At 42.1% G+C, this 24,072-nt stretch overlaps 1 protein-coding gene across 12 annotated transcripts in view; it reads right to left on the minus strand.

Moving 5' to 3' along the window:
* GRIP1 (glutamate receptor interacting protein 1) overlaps positions 1 to 24,072 on the minus strand; it is a 691,488-nt gene that overhangs the window by 62,339 nt on the left and 605,077 nt on the right. For all 12 annotated transcript variants that reach the window (XM_045467228.1, XM_045467223.1, XM_045467232.1 and 9 more), the window contains 2 exons: positions 23,688 to 23,833; positions 11,702 to 11,782 (listed from right to left, as the gene is read on the minus strand). In XM_045467228.1, the coding sequence (XP_045323184.1) occupies positions 11,702 to 11,782; positions 23,688 to 23,833 (227 nt within the window). The remainder of the gene's footprint in view (positions 1 to 11,701; positions 11,783 to 23,687; positions 23,834 to 24,072) is intronic.

Below are 24,072 nucleotides of genomic sequence, written 5' to 3' on the forward strand. Positions count from 1 at the left end.
TCAGGAACAGATGGTTTAATATCTCAACACAACATTGAAAAAAAGCAAACACATATACCAATACCTTACCCGCTGTCTAAATTAGTCCATAGTAAATGTTAATGGGGCTTCATTCAATCATTATTCTTAGCTTCTAGCAAAGTATGCAAAACATTCTATTCACTACAATTAATTCATAATTTAAACCTCCACTCAATGATCTGATATAATTCCGCTAGAGAAATAGAAACATTGAGCATTTTTACACATGTCATATTTCACAACCGCAAATTGTTTTGGGCATAGGGCACAAAAACAAAAACTTTGTTATCACCAGAAAATACAACTTTTCTAGCATCTGCCGATGAATTTACACTGTATTTTGCTGAGCTGTAGTAACATCGTAGAGCATTCAATGTTTCCCTTGGTTTTTAATAAAATCCATGTTCCACTGACATGGTCTGATATGAAACAATAGTGGAGACAACAAACTACACCAAACCCATCTCTGTCATCTTTGCAGCAGAGGAAACTAGCACTGGGACCTCCTGGACAAACCCACATAGCTTTGCAGAGAGGCTTGAAAGTCATCATGGTGTGTAGGTACATATGGTGGCCATTCTCACGTTTACTAGATTCTTCTCTTTTTCTTTTAACCAAGACCATAGCTGAGGCTTGCAAAATTCATCAGGGTAGAGGCTCACTGGAGTCATAAAGTCGAACCCAGAAGTGGGTCCAAATCTGTACGAGCTCCTGTCACCGTCACTACCATGCCTAGCAGGCATATTAAATGAATGTGGCTCTGGGAGCCCAGTCATTGTTTGCACACCCTAGTATAGTAAAACCTTGGATTGTGAGTAACTTGTTCCACAAGTGTTCTGCAAGATGAGCACACATTTCTAATACGTTTTAACTTGATAAACGGGCGATGTCTCACAATTCGAGTAGGATGTGACACCGAACGTCAGGTGATCACAAGTGAGCCAATGGTGGTTCTCTCTCTCTCTCTCTCTTGCTGCAGGATTATGGGTGATCACCTCCCATGCTCGGATGCTTGGTCTCAGGCTGCGGTGTTTGGCAGATAGCAGTGATTTTTCAGAACGTTGGAAGGTGCCCACAACTGGCACGAGTGTATTTTTTTGTCATTTCAAAGCAACTATGGACAGTCCTTTACTTTCCCATTCAAGAGTAAGCTTAGGAATGTTTTGTTTCATTCTAGGTCATCGGATAGGTTCCTTGTTAAAGTTGCATGGAAAGAAAAAGGTCCCATTGAGCCAACAGATAGCAATGATTCTGTTAGTGATAGTGAAAGTCGTCCTGCACAATAACCCTCCTCTCTCTTGTCTCCCCTCACACCAGCCACGAAGGTTTTCAAAGGCAATTGCAGGTTAATTTGTTTATTTTTCTTTATATTTTGTATTTTCTTTACTATTTGGTATTATATTACAGTATTGTAGTCATTTTTATATGAATATTTTGGGGTTGTGGAACGAATCATCTGAGTTTCCGTTATTTCTTATGGGAAAATTCGCTTTGATATACAAGTGCTTTGGATTACAAGCATGTTTCCGGAATGAATTATGCTCACAAACCAAGGTTTTACTGTACCATGTTTTAATTCTCCACTCTTTGAGAAGAAGTCACAAACCAAGCATCCTTTGCTTGCCTTGTGATGCTTTAAAAAGTTAGATTAGTTGCCAACATTTAAATTTTTTTTTTTAACATTTTTATTTATTTTTGAGACAGGGAGAGACAGAGCATGAGCAGGGGAGGGGCAGAGAGAGAGGGAGACACAGAATCTGAAACAGGCTCCAGGCTCTAGGCTCTGAGCTGTCAGCACAGAGCCCGATGCGGGGCTCGAACTCACGGACCGTGAGATCATGACCTGAGCCGAAGTCGGCCGCTTAACCGACTGAGCCACCCAGGCGCCCCAGTTGCCAACATTTAAAAGTTAGTAGATTTCATGTGTAACTTCTTTTAAAAAATTAGGAAGGCAGAGCACCGGGCAGGCTCAGTCAGAAGAGCGTGTGACTCTCGATCTCGGGGTTATGCGTTTGAGCCACATGTTGGGTGCAGAGATTACTTAAAAAAATAAATATTTTAAAAAATTTAAAAAAATTAGGGAGGCAATATGGTATAGTGATTAAGAGCCAAGAGTTGGCAGCCAGATGCTTGGATTCAAAATCCTGGCCCTACCACTTATTAGCCATGTGCAGTTGAGGACATAGTCTTTAGGTACCTTAGTATTCTCATGTCCAAATGGTGATGAGGAATAATAACAGTACTTACCTAGAGAGTGTTTTTTTGTTTTTTGTTTTTTGTTTTTATAAGGATTGAGTTTTTACATTAAAGCGACTGGACCAGTGCATAAGCAAGTGGACGTGAGCGTTCACTCTAATGATTATCTATCAACACTGGACATGTTCCAACTCCTCCCTTGGAGGGAGCCTTCAATTTCCCATTTGTCACTGTCCTCACTTGGATGGGTCTCATTCACTGACTTGCCTCACCCCTGAGGGCTTCGGAATTTGTGACCCTTTGAATGAGAATACACCAGCACTCAGTGCTTCAAATTTGATTGGAGATCTCCACAGAATCATTTGTTTAAAACATACTTATTGAACACCAACTCTGAGTTAGATAGCTCTGCTCTGGCCACTGGCCACGAAACCCCAGAGAAGTTGGGTAGCAAGGAGAGGCAGGGCCGGTTAAATCTCATGAAGTTCTTAGGCACGAAGCTCTCTTTTCCACCAAGTGATTCCAACTGGGAAGGCCATACAAACACATCATATGGTGGGGAGGTTACACTAAATGGGTCAGGGGTGTGGCCTAGCAAAGAAGGGTAACACATGGTTATTAAAGTTCTGAAAAAACCAAAATGCTCTCACAAGTGCTTGAAATCTCAGTATCAATTGGTCACATGTGCAGAACTGAAAGCCTAGGACAAAAGAGGCAATGACAGCTGTTTTGCAATCCAGCTGACAAGAGACAGCAATGACAGCTGTTTCACATTCCAACAAGAGGAGGTCCCTAGAAATTTTATCCTAAATCACAAGTACCTGTTTGTATAACATCACAATGATCGACATTTCCATGCTGCCCACAGACGTACATTCTTGATCCTCAAGAGGACACTACCTACTCTATTGCTTCTCAAAATCTGCATTTCTATTTTTTACTTTTTATATCAAAATTATACATGTCAGATTTCTGCAAGAGCAGCCCTTTACTTCCGACTTCCCCAGGTGCAACTTTTGGCTGTTGCTCTATTGGTAAGTAACATACAACTGTTACTATTTCATTACGTTTCAGTGCTAGTCATTTACCTTCTATTATGAAAGATGGGAAGTTCGTTCTCTCCCGCTCTATACCAACACCACACTCATATATGTTGCTTGTCCTGTGGGCTCCCCCCATTCTTCCAACACAGTTTTCTCTTAATTTTTCATAAGATCAATATTTTCCTCAGACTATGTAAACAGTACTCACAGACAAGTCATGTCACATACCATGCCTTTTCATAGGACATGTTTTCCCTGTAGTCGTCTGTTGTCTTGGTGTCTTTGTTTGCTTAGTTTTCTTGGCTTTATTATGAATCCAACTCCTCAGATTTCCCAGATTATATAAAGCTCCTCTTAATATGTAAAATCAGGGGCACGTGGGTGGTTTAGTCGTTTAAGCATCAGACTTCGGCTCAGGTCATGATCTCATGGTTTGTGGGTTCGAGCCCCGCATCAGGCTCTGGGCTGACAGCTCGGAGCCTGGAGCCTGCCTCGGATTCTGTGTCTCCCTCTCTCTGCCCTTCCCCTGCTCATGATCTTGTCTCTCTCTCTCAAAAACAAATAAACATTAAACAACTAAACATATATATATACACACACACACTGTATATATATAGTATATATATTATGCAATATATATACTATATATACTATATATGTATAGTACATATATACTGTGTATATATAGTATACTATGTATACTATATACTATATATACTATATATATATACTATATATTATATATACACTATATATATACACGCTATATACTATATATACTATATATATACTATATATTATATATACTACATATATATGTGTATATATATATACTATATATACTATATAATCAGATGAGGGATTCTAGCAAAGGTTCACAACCTGTCTGGGCTGTTTGCTTCCTAGGGTTGCTACCCAGATCTTAGGAACTTCCTTCCCACAGACCCTGCGAACCCAGATAGATGTTCTCTTGACTTTTGTTACACTTATTAAACACGGAGGCCATTAGACTGAGGTGGCTCTAATGCTGTGCTGGCCTATAGAAGCAAACCAAAATCTCAGCCTGTCAATGTCTTAAGGTTACACAATCAAAAAGCTAAGGAAAACCAATCACAAACAGCCAACTGGGCTTTCGGCTACATCCAACCAATAATCTCCTTTCTCTGTATCTGCACTTCCTTTACGTGTCCTCCCCAGGCTCCTGTGGGTAGAGTGCCCCTAACTACTTCCAGTTTGGCACTCCCTGACTCGAATCTATCTTTTTATTTTTTTTATTTTTAAAAAAAAAATTTTTTTTCAACGTTTATTTATTTTTGGGACAGAGAGAGACAGAGCATGAACCGGGGAGGGGCAGAGAGAGAGGGAGACACAGAATCGGAAACAGGCTCCAGGCTCTGAGCCATCAGCCCAGAGCCCGACGCGGGGCTCGAACTCATGGACCACGAGATCGTGACCTGGCTGAAGTCGGACGCTTAACCGACTGCGCCACCCAGGCGCCCCTTGACTCGAGTCTATTTTTGCTCAAATAAACGCTTAAAATGTTTAACGTGCGTTAGTTTATTTCTTAACACTAATGACATTAGTAAACTAATAACACTTAGTTTACTTCTCCCCTCTTTCATTCTGTAATGGCTATTCTTTGGATTTCGTGTCGTTTGGACTCAGCCTGAATAATTCTTCTCTAGTCTAGATTCCTCATTTATTTGTTTTGTTCTCATTTCTGGACTTTTCCCTCAGCTTCATTTTCCAATATTTTAATTTCTGCCACATTATGCTCCGAGAGCTCTTTGTCCCCCTCAGTAAGTTATGTTATATTAGTAGTCGTCTCCTGCCTCCCACAGATACAACATCACAGGTTGTCACTAATGTTAATGAAAGCTTTTTCCTTGTTAAAGTTTTCTCCTTCCTGAATGTGTGGCTTCTGTTTTTCTTTTTTGTTTCTGGTTACAGTCTTGCATATTAGATTCTTTCCTCGGGTGTCTGCTTTTCCGTAGCTGTCTGTTCACATTAAGGACAGCACCCCTAAAACGCTGTTTGAAAGCTGGGTGTACCTGTGGTCTTCCCTGGATAGTTCAGGCCAGGCTGTTTCTTTGGGTCAGATGGCTCTGATTCTTTCTGCCGCTTTCAGGGTATTAAGCCTTGCCACCTGGCTTGTTTCAGCCTTCGGAGGGGAAGAAGGCTGGCAGTCTTAGGTATATACACTTTCCCTCTATATATTCGGTATATACACTTTCCCCTCACCTGTTTTTAGAGTGGTACTGCTACACTCAGCTGGGCTCTCTTGTCTGGAGACCCTCCATGTCATGCTTTCCAGAGAATGGACTTAGGTTCTGGCTGTGCTGGCTGGGGGAAGGCATCTAGGAATAATTAACAGACTTCCCACCATTCCTCCTGTCTCCCCTCTACCATCACTCTCACTGCTGGAAGTTCCTGACTCCACTAAGTCTTGCTTTTGTTGGGAGTTTTGAATGCAAACCGGGTTCCCTGTCAGCTTTCCCTTCTGCTTCTATAAATTCATCTTGTTCCACCTTCTCTGCCATTTCCAGATTTGGTTGCTGTTGGGGCGCCTGGGTGGCTCAGTCCGTTGAGCATCTGACTTCCGGCTCTGTGCTGACAGCTCAGAGCCTGGAGCCTGCTTTGGATTCTGTGTCTCTCTCTCTCTCTCTCTCTCTGCCCTTCTGCCACTCATGCTCTGTCTCTCTCTCTCTCCCTCTCAAAGATAAATAAACATTAAAAAATATATTTAAGGGGCGCCTGGGTGGCGCAGTCGGTTGAGCGTCCGACTTCAGCCAGGTCACGATCTCGCGGTCCCTGAGTTTGAGCCCCGCGTCGGGCTCTGGGCTGATGGCTCGGAGCCTGGAGCCTGTTTCCGATTCTGTGTCTCCCTCTTTCTCTGCCCCTCCCCCATTCATGCTCTGCCTCTCTCTGTCCCAAAAATAAAATAAACGTTGAAAAAAAAATTAAAAAAAAAATATTTAAAAACCCAAAAAACAAATTTGGTTGCCGTTAACTATTTTCCCCTTCTCCTTTTGGTTTTGTGCCTTTTGAAAAATCTTATACTGTCATTTAAAAATGGTATGGGGTGGGAACGGAGCTAAATGCCGGCGTTCAAGCTATCATCTTTTGACCTCTGAAGATTTAAACCCACTAGTCATCCTTCACTATCAGAACTGACTCTTAAAGTGAACACGTATTCTTTGCTTCTCAAACAGTTGTCGGAAGGGGTAGAAAATGACGCTTTTGTTTAAAAATTTTTGTCTGTATTAGAAGACAGGTAAAATCTTCTGAATTCTGGAGCTAATTAAATATGACTCAACAAAGCATCCCAAGAACATTCTATAATAACTAGCTATTCATGGATCTTACTCTGCTAGTCAAGGTACTTTCCTCAAAGGGACTAGAAACGTGTCCAAACTACACTGGACACACACACACACACACACACACACACACACACTCATTCAGCTTTACTTGCAACTGTATATATGATACCTGGCAAGTAAAACAAGTTATTTGATTTGAAATGGAGCAGTGAGTAGAATTTTTATTGCAAAGTTGGCAAAAAACTTGAGCCATTCTCTTTAAATACGTTTAGGACTTAAGGGGAAAATGACAGATTTGTTGTGCTTGTCATAAACGTTGCTTTACGATTTTATAAATAAAAAAAGCAAGGCTTTGTTCCTGAAAACAATTCAGTCTCAACTAAAAAAGAAAGCCAACAAATTAACTCCACTCACAAAATGCTGTCTTTTGCGTTTCTGATATAGGATGCGGGAAGGGTCATCAATCAGGTGGAGGCAGCGATGGGTGGTTGTGTGGCAGCAAAACCCATGTGAAGTCAGACAGAATGGGTCTGAATCCCGTGTGGCCCTGATGAGTTCTGGGTCTTGGGCAGGTTACCCAGCTGAGCCTTTCTATTCTAGAAAATGGGCATTGACGCCACGGGGCCACTTTGAGGATTAATAATGTAAGAACATACATAAATTGCTTATCTCCATGCCTGGTACAAAGTAGATACAAACTGTAGTAAAACAGCAAAAGAAAACACCCATATCAACGTGACTTGACTGACAACCGCGCATGACAGGCAGCCGGGGCTCTCTGGCTTGGAAGGCAGCCGGGCCGTGTTAGAGGGTTCGCGCTCTGGCATCTGATTGGCTGAGCTGTCAGAGTTTTAGGATGTTGTCCTATACCCCATCCTTCTGCGAGGCTGTTCCACTTTATTTGCTATAATAAATTGTTCCATGTTACAGCAATAACATCAATAAAAGTAATGCCTGATGTTAATGTGCTATGAATGTCTCATCAGGAACTGAAGAAAATTAGTCTAAAACTGCTCACCACATCCAAAGTCAGAGAGGCTCATTTCTCAGTCAATTAGGTATGAAGAGTGAGCCTTAAGCCAAGTGTAAAAGGCGCCAGTGGAATGCGTCCCGAGATGAGGGTCTGCCTCTTAGCACTCAGGTTTTCACAAGGTGAAGAAGACGGATGAGGACTTTGTATAAAGATAGTGAGATACGTCAATAAAGCTCTGCATTGCCTCAGTTTCACTAACAGTACCTGCGTGTGTTTGAGAACAGCATCCCTTGGTTTCCTACCCAAGTGCCGTAACTGTGTGCGGTACAGCTTGAGTTAAAATATTTCATGAGGCTCTATATGTAAGATAAATAGCAATCATCATAATAACGAACACTTGTTAGGGTTCATAATCGGTTCTAGGCACTCTGCGTATACCAACTCATTTAATCTTGTCAACCATGCTATCAAGAAGGGAGCAAGTGCACCGTTTAATAGATAAGAACATGGTACAGAGAGGTCAAGAGAATCGAGGAGTGGGGTGGTCTAGGCTCTGAGGCTGGCTCTTAATCATTTTTCAAGTTAGCGTATCTTTGGCTCACACAAAGGCCTTTGCTTAAACATCTATATTCACTGTCTCCTTCAAAGGCTCATTTTCTGGAGTGAACAGTGGTTAGTAGAAGATAGTTAGTAGAAGATTGTTTCTGATGGACTCCTTATTCATTCACTCAACAAAGAGAGGGATTAAATAAGCACCGTGTAGGGGCGCCTGGGTGGCTCAGTTGGTTAAGCCTTCAACTCTTGATTTTGGCTCAGGTCACGAGCTCACAGTTGGTGGGACTGAGCCCCGCCTTGGGCTCTGCACTTGGAGAGCAGAGTCTGCTTGGGATTCTCTCTCTTTGTCTCTCTCTGCCCCTTCCCTGCTCTCTCAAAAAAAAAAAAAAAAAAAAAAAAAAAAAACATAAAAAAAATAAGCACCTTGTATACGTCAGGAACTGTGTGAGGCCTCAGGAGTTTACTATTTCATAACAATAAACACGGATTCTGGCCTTTTTAAAAATTCTTATTTATTTTTGAGAGAGAGAGCACGAGCAGGAGGAGGAGCAGAGACAGGGAGGCATAGAATCCAAAGCAGGCTCCAAGCTGGCAGGCAGCACAGAGCCTAATGTGGGGCTCGAACTCATGCAATGTGAGATCATGGCCTGGACTGCAGTCAGGTGCTTAACCAACTGAGCCACTCAGGTGCCCCTGGCCTTTTTTTTTTTTTTCTTTAAAGTAAATTCTGTTTTCTCATTTGGGAAAATATGAGTATTTTCCATGAGGAGACACAAACTCAGTATGGCGATAAGTTGCATAAATGGAGCTGTAGCTCCATAGACGGGCTGACAAGCATGTCTGACAAGCTTATGTGTCATATCTCCGTCTTCATCCAGGAATAGCATCATACTGGTAGCTTCCATAAACTGGGAGCTTCAGCTTACCACTGGCTAAAAGTCAGGCCATTCTTGTGGGGGTTTTGGGGTAGTTTCCATTGTTGGTATTAAATGTAATCCTTAATACATGTATAACACCATCAAAAAGCATAATTTTAAATGACTCTTCATATGAATAAAATATGTTGTACTTGTGTGTACCTGAATACACGTCGAAGTGTATTCAAAGTGTATTCAAAGATTAAGCAGCTAAGTGCCAACTTTAAAAAAAAAGAATATCATAGGATTAGTTTCTAAATGGATACTCTCCTTTATAGTTAAACTACGCTTTTGTGTATATCAATTTTTTTCTTTAAATTTTTAAAAACGGAGGTATAGTTGACACACAGCGTTACATTAGTTTAAGTGTAAAATACAGTGGTTCGACAGGTCTATTTGTTATGCTGTGCTCACCACAAGTGCGGCCACCCACCACCTGTCACCATGGAATGCTGTTACAATACCATCGACTATATCCTCTATGCTGTCCCTTTTGTTCCCGTGACTTACTCATTCCATAATGGAAGCCTGTATCTCCCACTCCCCTTCACCCATTTTGTCCATCTCCCTACTCTCCTCCCCTATGTATATCAACTTTTAAGAAAAGTCTATTGCAGGGGCGCCTGGGTGGCTCAGTCGGTTAAGCATCCAACTCTTGGCTTTGGCTCAGGTCGTGATCTCTCAGTTTGTGGGTTCGAGCCCCATGTCAGGCTCTGCACTGTTAGTGCAGAGCCTGCTTGGGATTCTCTGTCTCTCCCCCCCTTTCTCTCTGCCCCTCCCCTGCTCGTACTCTCTCTCTCTCAAAATAAATAAATAAACTTAAAAAAAAAAGACTAAATCGATTGTATGAAAAACCATAAAGACAATTTTCCCACTTAAAATTTGGAAGTAAAATGACTATGTGGCAATAGAAGCTTCTGAGCAGTGGGTGTCTTTGGCCTGTGCACAAGCAATACACATCTCTAAGGACAGGGAGTGCATTTTCAAAATGTAGCAGAGGGCCTAGGCGTGGTAGGCACTCAGGACGCATTTATTTAACGAAGGCAAAGGGAAGAAAGAACGGAGTGGACAGTGCGCCTCTGTGAGAAGCCAGCAGTTTATGCCCTACTCCAAGAGAGGCCGTTTTCATAGCCAATTCTGAAGGAATAAATAAATGGAATGGAATAAACAGAATAGAGAGCAGCTTTGAAGCTACACGGGGGTTGCAGCAGCCACGCTGAGCCCCAAACATTTTTAGAATAGTAAGTTCTGATGAGCTCTCCCTTAATTTCAGTAACCAGCGCTGTTGAGAGAATAACCGCATCCCATTTCATGATGAACAGACTGAGAGGCTAAGCGACCCAGTTAAAGGCATAAGTGACTTCGGTGGTACCTAGAAGAGGTCCAAAGTCTTCCAAATCCCACCTCACCTTTCTACATATCATCGGGCCTACTCTTCTCCCAGGAGGCCACACTGGCGTTCAGGAGGTGGGTACAGGTGCTCTCTCACACACATAGCTTCTTGTCCTTAACACGGATTCTGTGTTGTAGGTCCACTATTTTTAGTGTTGCGCCAGATCTGTCTGATGTATTGGTTATAACTGAAATTTCATTTTCAGTGTTGCATTTATATTGTCAAAGTTGCAGTGGACAGCCCCCATTTCACACTGCCCAGTTGAGAACTATTTTTGCCTTAACCGCTGACATAAATGCGATCCAACAGAGTGTAGCGAGGCATGGCATAAAGTGCCTTGATGTAACCTCATCACTCTTTCTTGAAGGGACCACTCCTTGATCACAAACATTGCCTCTTTGGTCTTCATGTATTAATCATTTCCTTCAATTTCTTGGGGCATTTAAGGATGAACCTAGTTTATGGATATTAACAGCATAAAAACTTCAATTCCCATTCTATAAACAGGGGCTGAAATTTTCAAAGCTGTTTTACCAAAGCAGTTATTCATCTAGAGCCCGAGGAAAGGAGGGAATTAAACACATTTATAGTTCTGCTTTTCTTTTTGGTTTGGTTACCCAGACACCTTGGACCATGCAGGAATTCAGAAAGTTACTAAATTAAGAGATAATATTTCAGTGTTGTAAAATGGCTTATAGATGCATAGTGGGCAGATAGGAGGATAGTTTTAAAAGGAAATAAATGCGACTTTTGTTAGTGAAATGGATTATTGTGAAGACTTAATCACAATATAATAAAAGGTAGGGAACCCATATGCATTTATATGCTCATTTAATTATTCATGGTGGGGGTGAGACACATTTATTGGGCACTTATTACTTGCCAGGAACTGCACTAGGTATAAATATGTTATATACCTATATCCTAGGTATATAAATGTTATTTTACATAATACTTCAAACAATTCTATATTTTGTAAAAGGCAAAAGATTTATGCGATCTGAAGAGAAACCAGAGTATAAACAATCCTATATTTTGTAGATATCCTTATTTCCATTTGACAGATGAAGAAACAAGACTGGAGACAGTTTAAGTAAATGCCCCATTCACACCGCTAGTTAAGTGCTAGAGGTGTGAGTGGCTCTGTATGTTTGTAACATTACAGGGAAACTTGGCAATGACACTTAAAACATTTTTCACACCTGTAAGCCATTTGACAATACAATTTCCTAATGTCTTTTTTAAATGCTGCATTAAAAAAAAAAGTCACTTTTACTTACAACTGATGGTTATTCCAAGTTCCACATTATGCTTCTTAGGGAGCTTTACATGAAACGTTCCACTACTTGGGATGACAGACTCTGTAATTTCAAAACAAAGAAGAGTACGTTTGTAGGTGACCAGGAAGAATGGAGCACCAATCAATGGAAATGCATCAGGGATTCTTGTATCATAATCGTCTGAAGTTCAAGTTGTAGGAATTGAAGTAAATGAATGCCTATAAAATCCTGATAAATTGCATTCCTGGTTAAGAGTGGATGTCCTGCCCGGAGGCAACTGTGTGCATTTCACAGCAACAGCTGAGTTCAGTATTTCTTAAGTGTTATTCAGGCAACATTTGCATTGAATTTGTCTGGAATGCAAGTTACAAACAGATTCCTGAATCATCCGGGATCTATGGAATCAGAGTTTCTGAAGATAAAGCCTAGACGTCTACATTTTAAACATATTCTCCAGGTGATTTTTTTTAACAGATTTTTTAAAATGTTTATTAAAACATTTTTTTAATGTTTTTTTTTTATTTTTTGAGAGAGAGATTGACAGAGTGTGAGCAGGGGAGGGGCAGAGAGAGAAAGGAAGGCACAGAACCTGAAGCAGGCTCCAGGCTCCGAGCTGTCAGCACAGAGCCTGACGCGGGGCTCGAACCCACGAACTGTGAGATCATGACCTGAGCTGAAGTCAGAGGCTCAACCGACTGAGCCACCCAGGTGCCCCTTTAATGTTTATTTTGAGAGAGACAGAGAGTGAGTGGGAAAGGGCAGAGGGAGGGAGACATAGAATTTGAAGCAGGCTCCAGGCTCTGAGCTGTCAGCACAGAGCCTGACATAGGGCTAGAACTCATGAACCATGAGATCATGACCAGAGCCGAACCCAGATGCTCAACCAACTGAGCCACCCAGGTGCCCTACTCTCCAGGTAATTCTTAGGCATACTAAAGTTTAATCATAGGTCTGGTTTTACATATATATATATATATATATATATATATATATATATATTTTTTTTTTTTTTTTCCCTCTCTTCAACCATATTTTTCCAGAATTTACCTAGTCAGCAATTCTTTTTTTCAACTGTTTCTTGAAGGTAGCCAGGGGAATAGGTTTTAAGAGAAATTTCAGTTTGATGCGATGGTTGTTGATAGGGGCTGGGGGTGGGGGATAGGAGGTGCCTTAATTTGTAATATAAACAGTGAAAAGTACCCCTCAAGAGGTAGAAGCAAGAGTGATACTCAAAATATTTTGCAGCCATTAGGGTACTGGCCACAACCAGTCAGACTGGACGCTGACTGCTAGGTTGGAACAGAGGGTCCCCGGAGGACCCAACTGCATCAAGGATTGTGCTTAGGTGTCTGGATCGTGGGGAGCTCTGGGAGGTCCCAGGGAGGAACGGGAGGGCAGGGGGCACTGGGACAGGGTGCAGGTTGGCTCAGATCCTGTCCAACCGGTACAGAGGTAAGGTGACACTGTAGCAACAGAGAGAACCAGTGGAGCTGGCTGAATCTCAACCCTGGATAGAACTCAGTTGATTTACCAGGGCCTGACTAGTATTGGAGAAAAGAGGAAACTGTTACATATTCTTAAATAGACTCTTCTTAAAATTCCTTTAACAGTCTGGGAGACCTTCAGTTAGAGTTAAGGCTAAAAAGAAAATACATTAAACGTCCGGTTAAGCTTCCAACTTCAGCTCAGGTCATGATCTTGAGGTTCGTGAGTTCGAGTCCCACATCGGGCTCTGTGCTGACAGCTCAGAACCTGGAGCCTGCTTCAGATTCTGTGTCTCCCTCTCTACCTGCCCCTCCCCTGCTCATGCGCTCTCTCTCTCTCTTTCTCAAAAACAAACATTAAGAAAAGAAAGCAAAAAAGCAAGAAAATATCCTCTGAAGAGATAACATCTATTCACCCTAAGCTGCTAATGACTATAATCCTTTCTTGAAGGTTTTGGAAAGGGGTGGAAGGTGCCCGTGAAGGGAAGCATTAACGTAAGTGGGGGCTTGTGGGATGGCAGAACTAAAGCATTTTTACTGCTTGATTTTGCTCAGTGCTTAACCCACACACAAGGACTCAACCACAACCATGAGGCCCTGGGTTCAATTTGTTAATCACATACTGAACACATTTTGTCTCTGCCAAGCTTAGGTGGAAGTGGGGATGGTCTCATGAAAACAGCTGGAGACTCCCTTCCTCAGCTTTAACTTGCCTGTCCAGGCCTTTTGGACTTTTCTAGGAGGAATTTAGGCCAGTGAACCTTTTATAAGACAAGAATCTGATCTTCCAAAACAGAAGATATGCCACAGGCTGTTCAACTGGAAAACACAATAAAAATTTGATTTCTCTGGGCTCTCCGGGCTTCTAGAATGCCACCTGTGAAAGAAGGATCCCCAAGCTGCCTCTCACAGTCCTGGCTGTTGGGCCAAGTGAAGGCAAGTCTACCCTTTGGGGCCCTTTCTTTTCTTTCGGTGCTGTGCACACTTCCCAGGGAAGCTAGGGAGGCTGCTGCTTCTCCCAGTCCCTCCCACTGGTCTTTGGTTGTTTTTTTTTTTTTTTTTTTTTTTTTTAAGTTTTTACTTAAATTCTGGTGAGTTAACATACACCACAATATTAGTTTCAGGTGTGCAATTTAGGGATTCAACACCTCCATACAACACCCAGTGCTCATCACAAGTGCCCTCCCCAATCCCCATCACTTATTTCCTCCATCCCTCTGCCCCTGCCCCGAAACCACGAGTTTGTTTCTACAGTTAGGAGTCTATTTCTTGGTCTGCCAATCTCTCTCTCTCCTCTGTCTCTCTCAGACTTTTTCCCCATTTTCTTTTTTTGTTTCTTAAATTCCACATATGAATGAGATCATATAGTATTCGTCATTCTCTGACTTACTTTGCTTAGCGCCCTCCTACTCTTCTTAACTCTTCGATGAGTGTCACAGACTGTGAGTGGATGTCTTTGGCTTTGCTGTTGTCCCCAACTAACACACTGATATACCAGAAAGGACCCATATATATTTATTTGTTTATTCATAAAGAATCTGTACCCTTGGGGCGCCTGGGTGGCTCAGTCGGTTGGGCATCCGACTCTTGATTTTGGCTCAGGTCATGATCTCATAGTTTTTGGGTTCGGGCCCTGCATTGGGCTCTGCACTGACAGTACAGCCTATTCGGGATTCTCTCTCTCTCCCTCTGTCTCTGCCCCTTCCTTATGTGCACTCTGTCTCTCTCTCTCTAATATAAACTTAAAAAAAAAAAAGAATTTGTACCCTTCCCATTTCCCAATAGGTCTTGAGATAGATAAAATTATTTTCCCTAACAGATTTCAAAAAGACTGGCTAGGTTTGATACACTGGGGGAGAAAAAGAAAAGAGGTAAGTAACAGTATATAGGTGTGCTTTACTTCCCGGCTTTGGATACTGCAGGTATAAATATTTACTTCCCAAACATTTCTCAAATCTGTGCCTTTCTTCCATCTCTTCCCTAAGTCCTCTACATTCCCTGTTCCAACAATGGAAGACTAATTGCCACCTTCTTCTCACCCCCAAAGTGACATTTAAGAGTGGGGAATTAGCATGCAGACTGGGAGCTGAGAGGGCATTTGAATTGACCACATTTTGCCTATCTGCACCAACAGCCAGTCTGCAGAGAGAAGCGAGTGCACATGAGGAGCCTGCACGAGGTCTTGGAGAGCCTGTGCTTGGCCATGACAGCCCTTTTGTCTGATTCTAGAGCTTCCTGGGGCTGTCTGCATTTCCTGTCCTCCAGGGCTGTGAAACACCTGTGTGCTTCCAGTAAATGCCCCTTCTCTGTCTGAATTAGCTCCTGTGCATTTCTGCTGCTTGCAACGGAAAGATCCCTGATGAACACATTGAGCTGGTAGAGGAAATGGGATGGGAGCTAAGCAGAAAGCCTCCACAGAAGTGTTCATGGGTGTGGTAGGAATTTCATTACCCAGATAAGGCTTGCAAGTGGTCCGTGAGTACATGCAAAAGAAGCTTTAGAGGCAGAAACGGCTTCGCTAATTCCGGAACTCACTTCATGTATGTTTGTTTTAGTGTTCTGTGTTTTTTACAAAAATTCCCTGTGAAAGGGGAGGGGAGCATATGGTATGCTCGTATGTATGTATACATGTATTCACGTATGTATATAACAGCTTGTCCATGATGCTACTATACAAATGAGGTCTTGGAACCCTACGGGCCGGGAATCATTGATCTAGAATTGTTACTATAGCAACATTTTGCTTTTATAAATTTTTAATGCAGGGAACCTTGACCGAGATTAACATTGTTAATGACACTGGAGGAGATATTACCACTTTCTGGAAAATAGTAATGAATCATGTTTGACTACACGAGATTTGAAATATTCATAATGATGAAGAAATATCAACAAATGAATCTCTTTGATCAGCCGTGGCTTCATTTTAATCTTTAAGTGCTAACATGATTTATTTTATACTTGGTAAGTTTTTTTGTTTCTTTGTTTTGTTTTTGCCCACACAGTTATTTGGTGGTTGAAGCAAAGGCCTATTTACGTTGGTGTTTCTTAAAGAACTACTATTGGAGAGGAAAAGATACTTGGAGAAATCATAGGTTTAGAACAAACAGCTGGAATGTTTACTTTGTTAGACTCCCATGTGATTATTTTGTGCTTCTCTTGTTTTGCCTTATCTTTGTTAATACTGTAATTAAAAACACATTTGGGTAAACAAAGGCTCCCTTCTTTCCAATCGGCCTGCTTTTCCTGCCTGAAGCATTCGTTGTTGGCACAGTAAGATAATCACCCCATCATAATTCATCAACCTGCACACCCTTGTGAGACTTGAAAAAGTAAGGGGTTCTGAGAGGGAGCAGGGAAATGTAGATGCTTAACCCCCAACCACTCAGAGGAAAGCACGGGGGGGGGGGGGGGCTCCTGCAATGATGGCAAACATCATTTGATAGGATTTTCACTGGGACTTCTTTCCAGAACAAAGCCGTATTTTTTTTTTTTTTTCTGACAAAATAACTTTATAGTCAAAGCAGAATCTTCAAGTGTTCACAATTTTGTAGACTGGTATTTAAAAGACAGTATTGAAAAAGACAAAATGTAAGTTGTGCATATATTATGAATATAGCTTTATAAAATTATATACATGATAAACGACGTTGTAAAGAAATATAAAAAAACTTTTATTAAAGTGATGAAGCTGTGAATAATTTCAGCTTTTTTTTTTTCAACGTTTATTTATTTTTGGGACAGAGAGAGACAGAGCATGAACGGGGGAGGGGCAGAGAGAGAGGGAGACACAGAATCGGAAACAGGCTCCAGGCTCCTAGCCATCAGCCCAGAGCCCGACGCGGGGCTCGAACTCACGGACCGCGAGATCGTGACCTGGCTGAAGTCGGACGCTTAACCGACTGCGCCACCCAGGCGCCTCAATAATTTCAGCTTTAAAAAGAACCCCATCAATGTCACTACAATGTTGTTTATACAGTGGTGACCACTAAAAGAGATAGATTTAGGCAAGAGTGTACTCACAGGCAAGCTTTTTTTTTTTTTTAATTTTTTTTTAACGTTTATTCATTTTTGAGAGACAGAGAGAGACAGAGCATGAGCAGGGAAGGGGCAGAGAGAGAGGGAGACACAGAATCGGAAGCAGGCTCCAGGCTCTGAGCCATCATCACAGAGCCTGATGCGGGGCTCGATCTCACAGACTGTGAGATCATGACCTGAGCCGAAGTCAGACGCTCAACCGACCGAGCCACCCAGGCGCCGAAGCTTTTTTTTTTTTTTTAAATTAAATATAATTGATTATCAAGTTGGTTTCCATACAACACCCAGTGCTCATCCCAACAGGTGCCCTCCTCAATGCCATCACCCACTTTCCCCTCTCCCCTACCCCCCATCAACCCTCAGTTTGTTCTCAGCATTTATCTCTTATAGTTTGCCTCCTTCCTTCTCTGTGACTTTTTTTCCCCCCATCCCCTTACCCATGGTTTTCTGTTAAGCTTTTCAGGATCCACATATGAGTGAAAACATATGGTATCTGTCTTTCACTGACAGGCAAGCTTTTTAAACTCTGTGTTACTTAAAATAGAGATGGCTTGTCTCTGAGACCCAATAGTTTGGGAATTAATATCTTGGTATATTTCTGAGGAAGAACTTTGGAAATGGGTGGCCCACATTCGGGCAATTAGGAGTGAATCCAGGATAGGACAGTCTTGAATTAGCTCATGTCCAGAGATTTCCTATACCAGTGTTCCAAGATCTCAATTGGCTACAAGAGAGCTTTCTGACCCCAGCAGTTTCCAGCAGATTCCAGTAGATTGGTAATGACTAACTAAAGTGTTTTATTGGAGATTCTGATGTTGTGTCTGGGCTCAGCAGGAGAATACTGAAATCAATTAGTGATGTTGGCCATGAGCAAGAGAGGAGAGAATGACAGGATGGGAGCATATTTTTTTCTGTCCTTATCCTACATCACTTCTATCCATTTGAAACACGTTGATTTCTGGAACAGTTGGGCAGGGGGAAAAGACCTTTGGTCCCTTTTCCCCTGTCTCTTATTCAAGCAAACTTGGCACTGAACAGAGTGAGTTTAATAGACAAGTTTCTATTTCTTAGAGGAGCTTAAACCAAGGATATTCAAATAGTTAATCAGCAAATATTAAGCTATACATATACATTAAGTATGGATTAAACAATGAAAAAACATTGAGGATACACATAAAATAAACATGTATTGATAGCACAAGTAAATGCTTGGATTCTGCTTATGGCAGAGGTCAAATTGTGCTGGCCATTCCACTACAGGGGGGTTTCAAGAATATGCTGTGTTACATCCTACAATGCACAGGATAGCCATCTCCCCTCAACACATAATGACAATAGGCAGAAATTCAGAAATCCTGCGCTTTCGTGCTGGAAACCCCCACATCTCCTGAACAGGCAGTGTAATATGATATGAAAAAGACAGGCGCAAGTCAACAGTCTACTTTGCTCTATGACCTTGAGTTTCCCCGCCCAAACTTCAGTTTCTCCATTTATAAATAAATGAAGGTATTGGATTGTAAGAGTCCCTTCACCACTAATGTTCTATGATTGTAGTAATACATTCTGGGGCTGCTGGACAGCCTTCTTTGAAAAGCACACCCTCATCAACATCTGACTGATCCTTACAGGGTCCTTCTACCAGATTCCTGCTTGGTCACAGCTGACAAGAAGGGGAAGCTAACAAATCTGAGAATTAGAAACTTGAACTGGCTGGCACTGGCTGGGCCCTTTAGCAAAGATGGGGCAATCAAGTACAATCAAAAGCCAGAAAAAACTTGTAGAGAGATAAATGGAGCAGATACGCAGAGACAAGCAACACTGAGAGACCAGGAACTCCAGAGAAATAGTGGATATGAAATCAGTTCTTTTTTTTTTTAAGTTTATTTATTTATTTTGAGAGAGAGAGAGAGAGGGGGAGAGAGAGAGAGAGAGAGAGAGAGAGAGAGAGAGAGAGAGAGAGAATCCCAAGCGGGCTCTGGGCTGTGAGCACAGAGCTTGATGTGGGGCTCAAACCCATGAACTGTGAGATCATGACTTGAGCCAAAACCAAGAGTCAGAAGGGTAAGTGACTGAGCCACCCATGCACCCCTGAAATCAGTTCTTGATGCAAACTGAGGTTCCTGGATTCAGTCCCTCAGGAGAGACAAATGCACTTCATTCATTCATTCATTCATTCATTCATTCATTCACCAAGTACTGGCTCAAAGGCTCTTGTATTCCAAGCACTATTCTGGGTGCTGGGATACATTAGTGAACAAAAGGCACAAAGTCCCTGACATCATAGATATTTTTCCAGTGGAGAAGATGAGACAATAAGTACATCCACAATATAACATCAGAGCATGAGTAAGGCTAAGAAGAACCATAAATCTGGGCACAGGAACAGAGTGTTATGGTGAGGGAATGATTCCCTGAATGAGTGATATTTGAGCAAAGACCTGAATGAAGTAAGCAAACCACCTGAATGTGGGAGGGAAGAGCTACTCAGGCAGGGGAAACTGCAGAGATCCTCTGATGGGTTTGTGTTCAGCATGTCAACAGCAGTTAGTTCATACTTCCTCATTCCAAGTCCTGCCCTCCTTCTGGGAGATTCCACTGTGTGGATGCTCTTTCCATCACACTGCATTCCAATTTCCCAGACCTCTGGTTGAATAATATTCGCCTCCCTTCTACTTCACTTCAGCAGCTCACTACCCTGAGCCCTACTTGACCTTCTCTGAAATGCTAAGCTCTAATATGCCACTTTGACCTCAGTCTCCCGCCATTAGCTCCCTCCTCAACTTTCTCTTACTACGCCCATTTTTCTTCCTGAATACTCCTAAGCCCTTGAGTCCTCTCTTTCTTCCCAGTCTACCATGATGATCCACTATTGACTTCCATCCATCTGTAGCCTAGATTCCCTCAAGGCAGTATGTGTAGTGGTTAGAGCATGGCCTTAGGAGCCAGACCGTCTGGGTGAAAATCCCAGCCCTACCATTAACTCCATGGGCTTCAGTTTTCTGGCGACAAAATAATAGTAACCTCCATTGCTGTTATAAGTGAGCTAATGCACATGCAGTGCTTAGAAGAGTGACATGCCATAGAGTAAGCATTTCGTAGTATTACCATGATTTTGATGTTATTACTATAGTTATTCATCTGTTCTTCCTGCAACAATTTGAACTGCTGTGACTTTAGTTTCCTTTCTGTTGACCCTTCTCTGGAAATCTCAATCTCTGGTTCAGTCTAATCACCTAGCACCTCTGCTGTTACTCCTCAGTAGCTGAGGCCACCTGACAAAAAACTACTTGGCCGTGCAGGTTGACAGTGCTATTAACTTAGAGCTTCTGGACTTTGCATGGTCCACCACCCAGCTGGAAAATCCCTGTACATGGGTCTGGTTAGCTTTCTCAGTCATTTCCCCATTAGCTATTCTAAACCATCATTCTTTTCAACTCCCCAAGATGCTGATCCTTTTACCTTTGCTTGACAGTTCTTACATGAATGTCTCAATAGTTATATTCTCACATCCTTCTCTTCAAACTCACAAGAGGCGGCCATCAACCTTTTGTCTTAGACTAGTTATCTACCTGTGTTCTAGACAACTTCTCTGCTCATCCCTTTAGGGACCTATATCCATCAATTATCTTTTTTCTCCCTCGTTCACTTCAGGCCTTAGACATGTTCAGATCTCTCCAATCTCAACAAAACAAAACAACAAAACAAATAACTCCCCTCTGAACTCCGAATCTTTTATCTTTTACCCCATCTTTTTCTCACCCACAGCGAAATTTCCTACCATTGCCAAATGTTCCACAGGGCAAAACTGATCTTGACTGACAACCACTGATTAGAGGATAAAATAGAGTGTCCAGTATGTAATTAAATGCTATATAAGTTTTAAAGCAAGAAGAAGCCACAGTGGCCTCTGTCCTTTTTATCCATTCACTGCATTTTTCTAGTTACCCTCTTTCAAAACCCATTTCATTGGCAGAAAGCAAGCATAGCCTGCCTGTATTTCTCTGCCCATTCCTCACTCCTCAGCTTTCTGTGGTCTGACTCCTGTCCCCCAACTCCCTGAATATACTCTTCAATGTCTTTTTTTCTGAATTGCCAAATCCAATGGACCTTTCTTGCCTTATATTACTTGAATTCTCTGAAGCCCCTTTATGCTATGGACCACGACCTTGAAGTTCTTGTTTTGGTTTCCAAAATGCTACCTTTTTTGGGTTCTCCTTTCACTTCTCATAATCCACCTACATTATTTCCTTGGCTAGCATCCTTCCCCTTTCCATCTTAGAATTCCTCAGGCAGCATCCCCTCCTTCCTGCCACTCATTCCTTAGTGGTCTCCTGTATTTCAATGACTTCACCAGTCACTGACATGGTGGTTCCTCCTCAAGGCTGCTCTCTGGCCCAGATCCCCCATCGGGCACTTCCTTTCATATTCCAGTGGCAACACACATTCAGTAAGTCTATTCTTATCTTTTAGCAGATCTTGCTCTTGTCTAATTGGCTCTGAGCTCTTTGAAGATATTAATCCTTTTTATTTTCCCTTTAAATGATCTGAACATAGCACAGTGCCTAGCACTGAGTAACTGGTGCTCAATAATTGTCTTCTGAACTAAGGAATGGATGTGCTTGTCCCTTTCCCCCTAGAACTGGCAGTGGATTTGCCTCGTCATGTCTAAAACAGAACTTGTTCGGGGTGCCTGGGTGGCTCAGTTGGTTGAGTGACGGACTTCGGCTCAGGTCATGACCTCACAGTTTGTGAGTTAGAGCCCCGCGTCGGGCTCTGTGCTGACAGCTCGGAGCCTGGAGCCTGCTTCGGATTCTGTGTCTCCCTCTCTCTCTGCCCCTAACCCATTCGCATAAAACAGAACTTGTTGTTATCCTCAAATTTCCATTCCTCAAGTCTTCCTCTCCCTTAAAGCCATCACTCTTTACTTGATTGCTGACTCTTACACCTCAGGAGTCATCCATGATTTTCCCTTTCTCTCATTTTCCATATCCATTCCATAAACAAGGTCTGCTAGTCCTGCTTCAAGCCACATCTTAAGTTGGCCCCTTCCAATCCTTATTTACCCCATCTCCAATTCCAAACGTGATCGTCACCCCCAACTTCCTTATGCTGCAGTGAGAACCCTTTCCGTTGGTTCTCAAATCCATCCATCTTACTAATCTGGCCCATGTCTTTTACGCTGGCTGTTCCTTCTACCTGGAATACCCTCCTCCCAGGACGTAGCTGGCTCCTTCCCAACCTTCAAATCTCTGCTCAAATGTCACTTCCTCAGAGAATCATCCCATGAAAATAGCTCCCCACAGCCATTCTCTCATCCCCATCCTGCTTTCTTTTCCCCAGAGCACTTATTACTGTCTAAAGTTATATTCATTAACTTAAAAATCAACTTTCTGTAATACTATATGCTTCATGAAGGAAGGAGTTATTTTTTCTTCCATGTCTACTGCTGCATCTCCAGCTGGCCCACAGTAAACACTCAGCAAGCATTTGCTGGGAAGATGCAATCCCTACGTCCAAAGGCATATCTTTGCCAGTTGGTAAAGATTGTTGGCTCTATGAAGTGGTATATCACTGTATGAATACCATTTCATTGAATGGAAACTAGCAGCGACCTCTAAAATTCACACCTGTTAGCTACTGACAAGGATTCCCTTCCCGATCAAACTTAAGTTAGGCTCCTCTGGGTCCTCTTTTCAACGAGGCCTTATCTTTGACTTGCTGAGCCCAGTTTTAGTGAGAATCCTGCTAACTCAGGTTGTTGAGAATCCCCCCACCCTGGAATCTACAATCAAATTCCTCATTCCCACCCCCTTGATATCTAATCAAGTTCCTGTTAGTAATTTTTCATTCCATGACTCCCTACCCTCACCTTGTTTGGTGGCCATAAATTCCCACCTGCCCATACCGTCTTTGGGATTGAGTTTAATCTCTCTTCCCTATTCCAACTCTTGATCTCTCTTGAAATAGTCTTGAATAAAGTCTTCCTTGTTTTTAACAAGTGTCCGATGCAATTTCTTTTTCACACTAGAGAATGAATTATTTACCTGCTGGGCTTGTATAAATCCACCTAATGCGTTTTCATCGTTCCCTACCAAACTTCCACATGTTCTTTGCAGTGGGAAGGGTCAAAGACAGGCTTTTCTCATCCATGTGACAGAAGAATATGGTTTCTCGAGCATATAGGGGAAAATCAGGAAGAATAAAGGCTACGTGATTTTTTAAAATCACCTTTATAGCAGCTAATACTTATTCACTTTGTCACATTTATTTTCATCTGTTCTTATGGTGACATTTTAACGAATAGGACAAAAGTAATGCTCAATACAAAATGACACCCCAAATCTCCTAAACAAAAACAGGTTCAGTAGGTAAAAAAAATAGCTCCCCATTTGCCACACAATCCATATAATTCACATGCGGTCCACTCCTGACTCTGCAGCTGACTCGCGATTATATGACCATACCTGCAACATCAAACTCGATTTCCAGTGTGACCTTGCTCGTGATTGAAGAGTCTCGGAGGAGCTGGTTGGCTTCCTCAAAGGTGCTGTCTTCAGTTGGAATCCCATTAATGGCTATCACTCTGTCTCCAATCTGTAGCACCCCACATCTATATTTAGAACCACATGTTAGAGACTGTAGCCAGAGTAAGTAATTATCAAGTTGAAGTTGCCAAATCTATATTGTTTGATCCTTGTGAAATAGCGTAACCATTCGGTCTTGTTTATTCAATGCTGTGGGCATCGTATTAGGTCAACTGCAAGGTCTTGCACTCTTGTGTTTGATGGATACAGATGTGAGCCAGGCAATGTTGATGTACCCCAGAGAAGGAACTAATAATTTAAAACT

Source organism: Leopardus geoffroyi, chromosome B4 (genome assembly GCF_018350155.1).
Source record: "Leopardus geoffroyi isolate Oge1 chromosome B4, O.geoffroyi_Oge1_pat1.0, whole genome shotgun sequence".
Taxonomy (NCBI): domain Eukaryota; kingdom Metazoa; phylum Chordata; class Mammalia; order Carnivora; family Felidae; genus Leopardus; species Leopardus geoffroyi.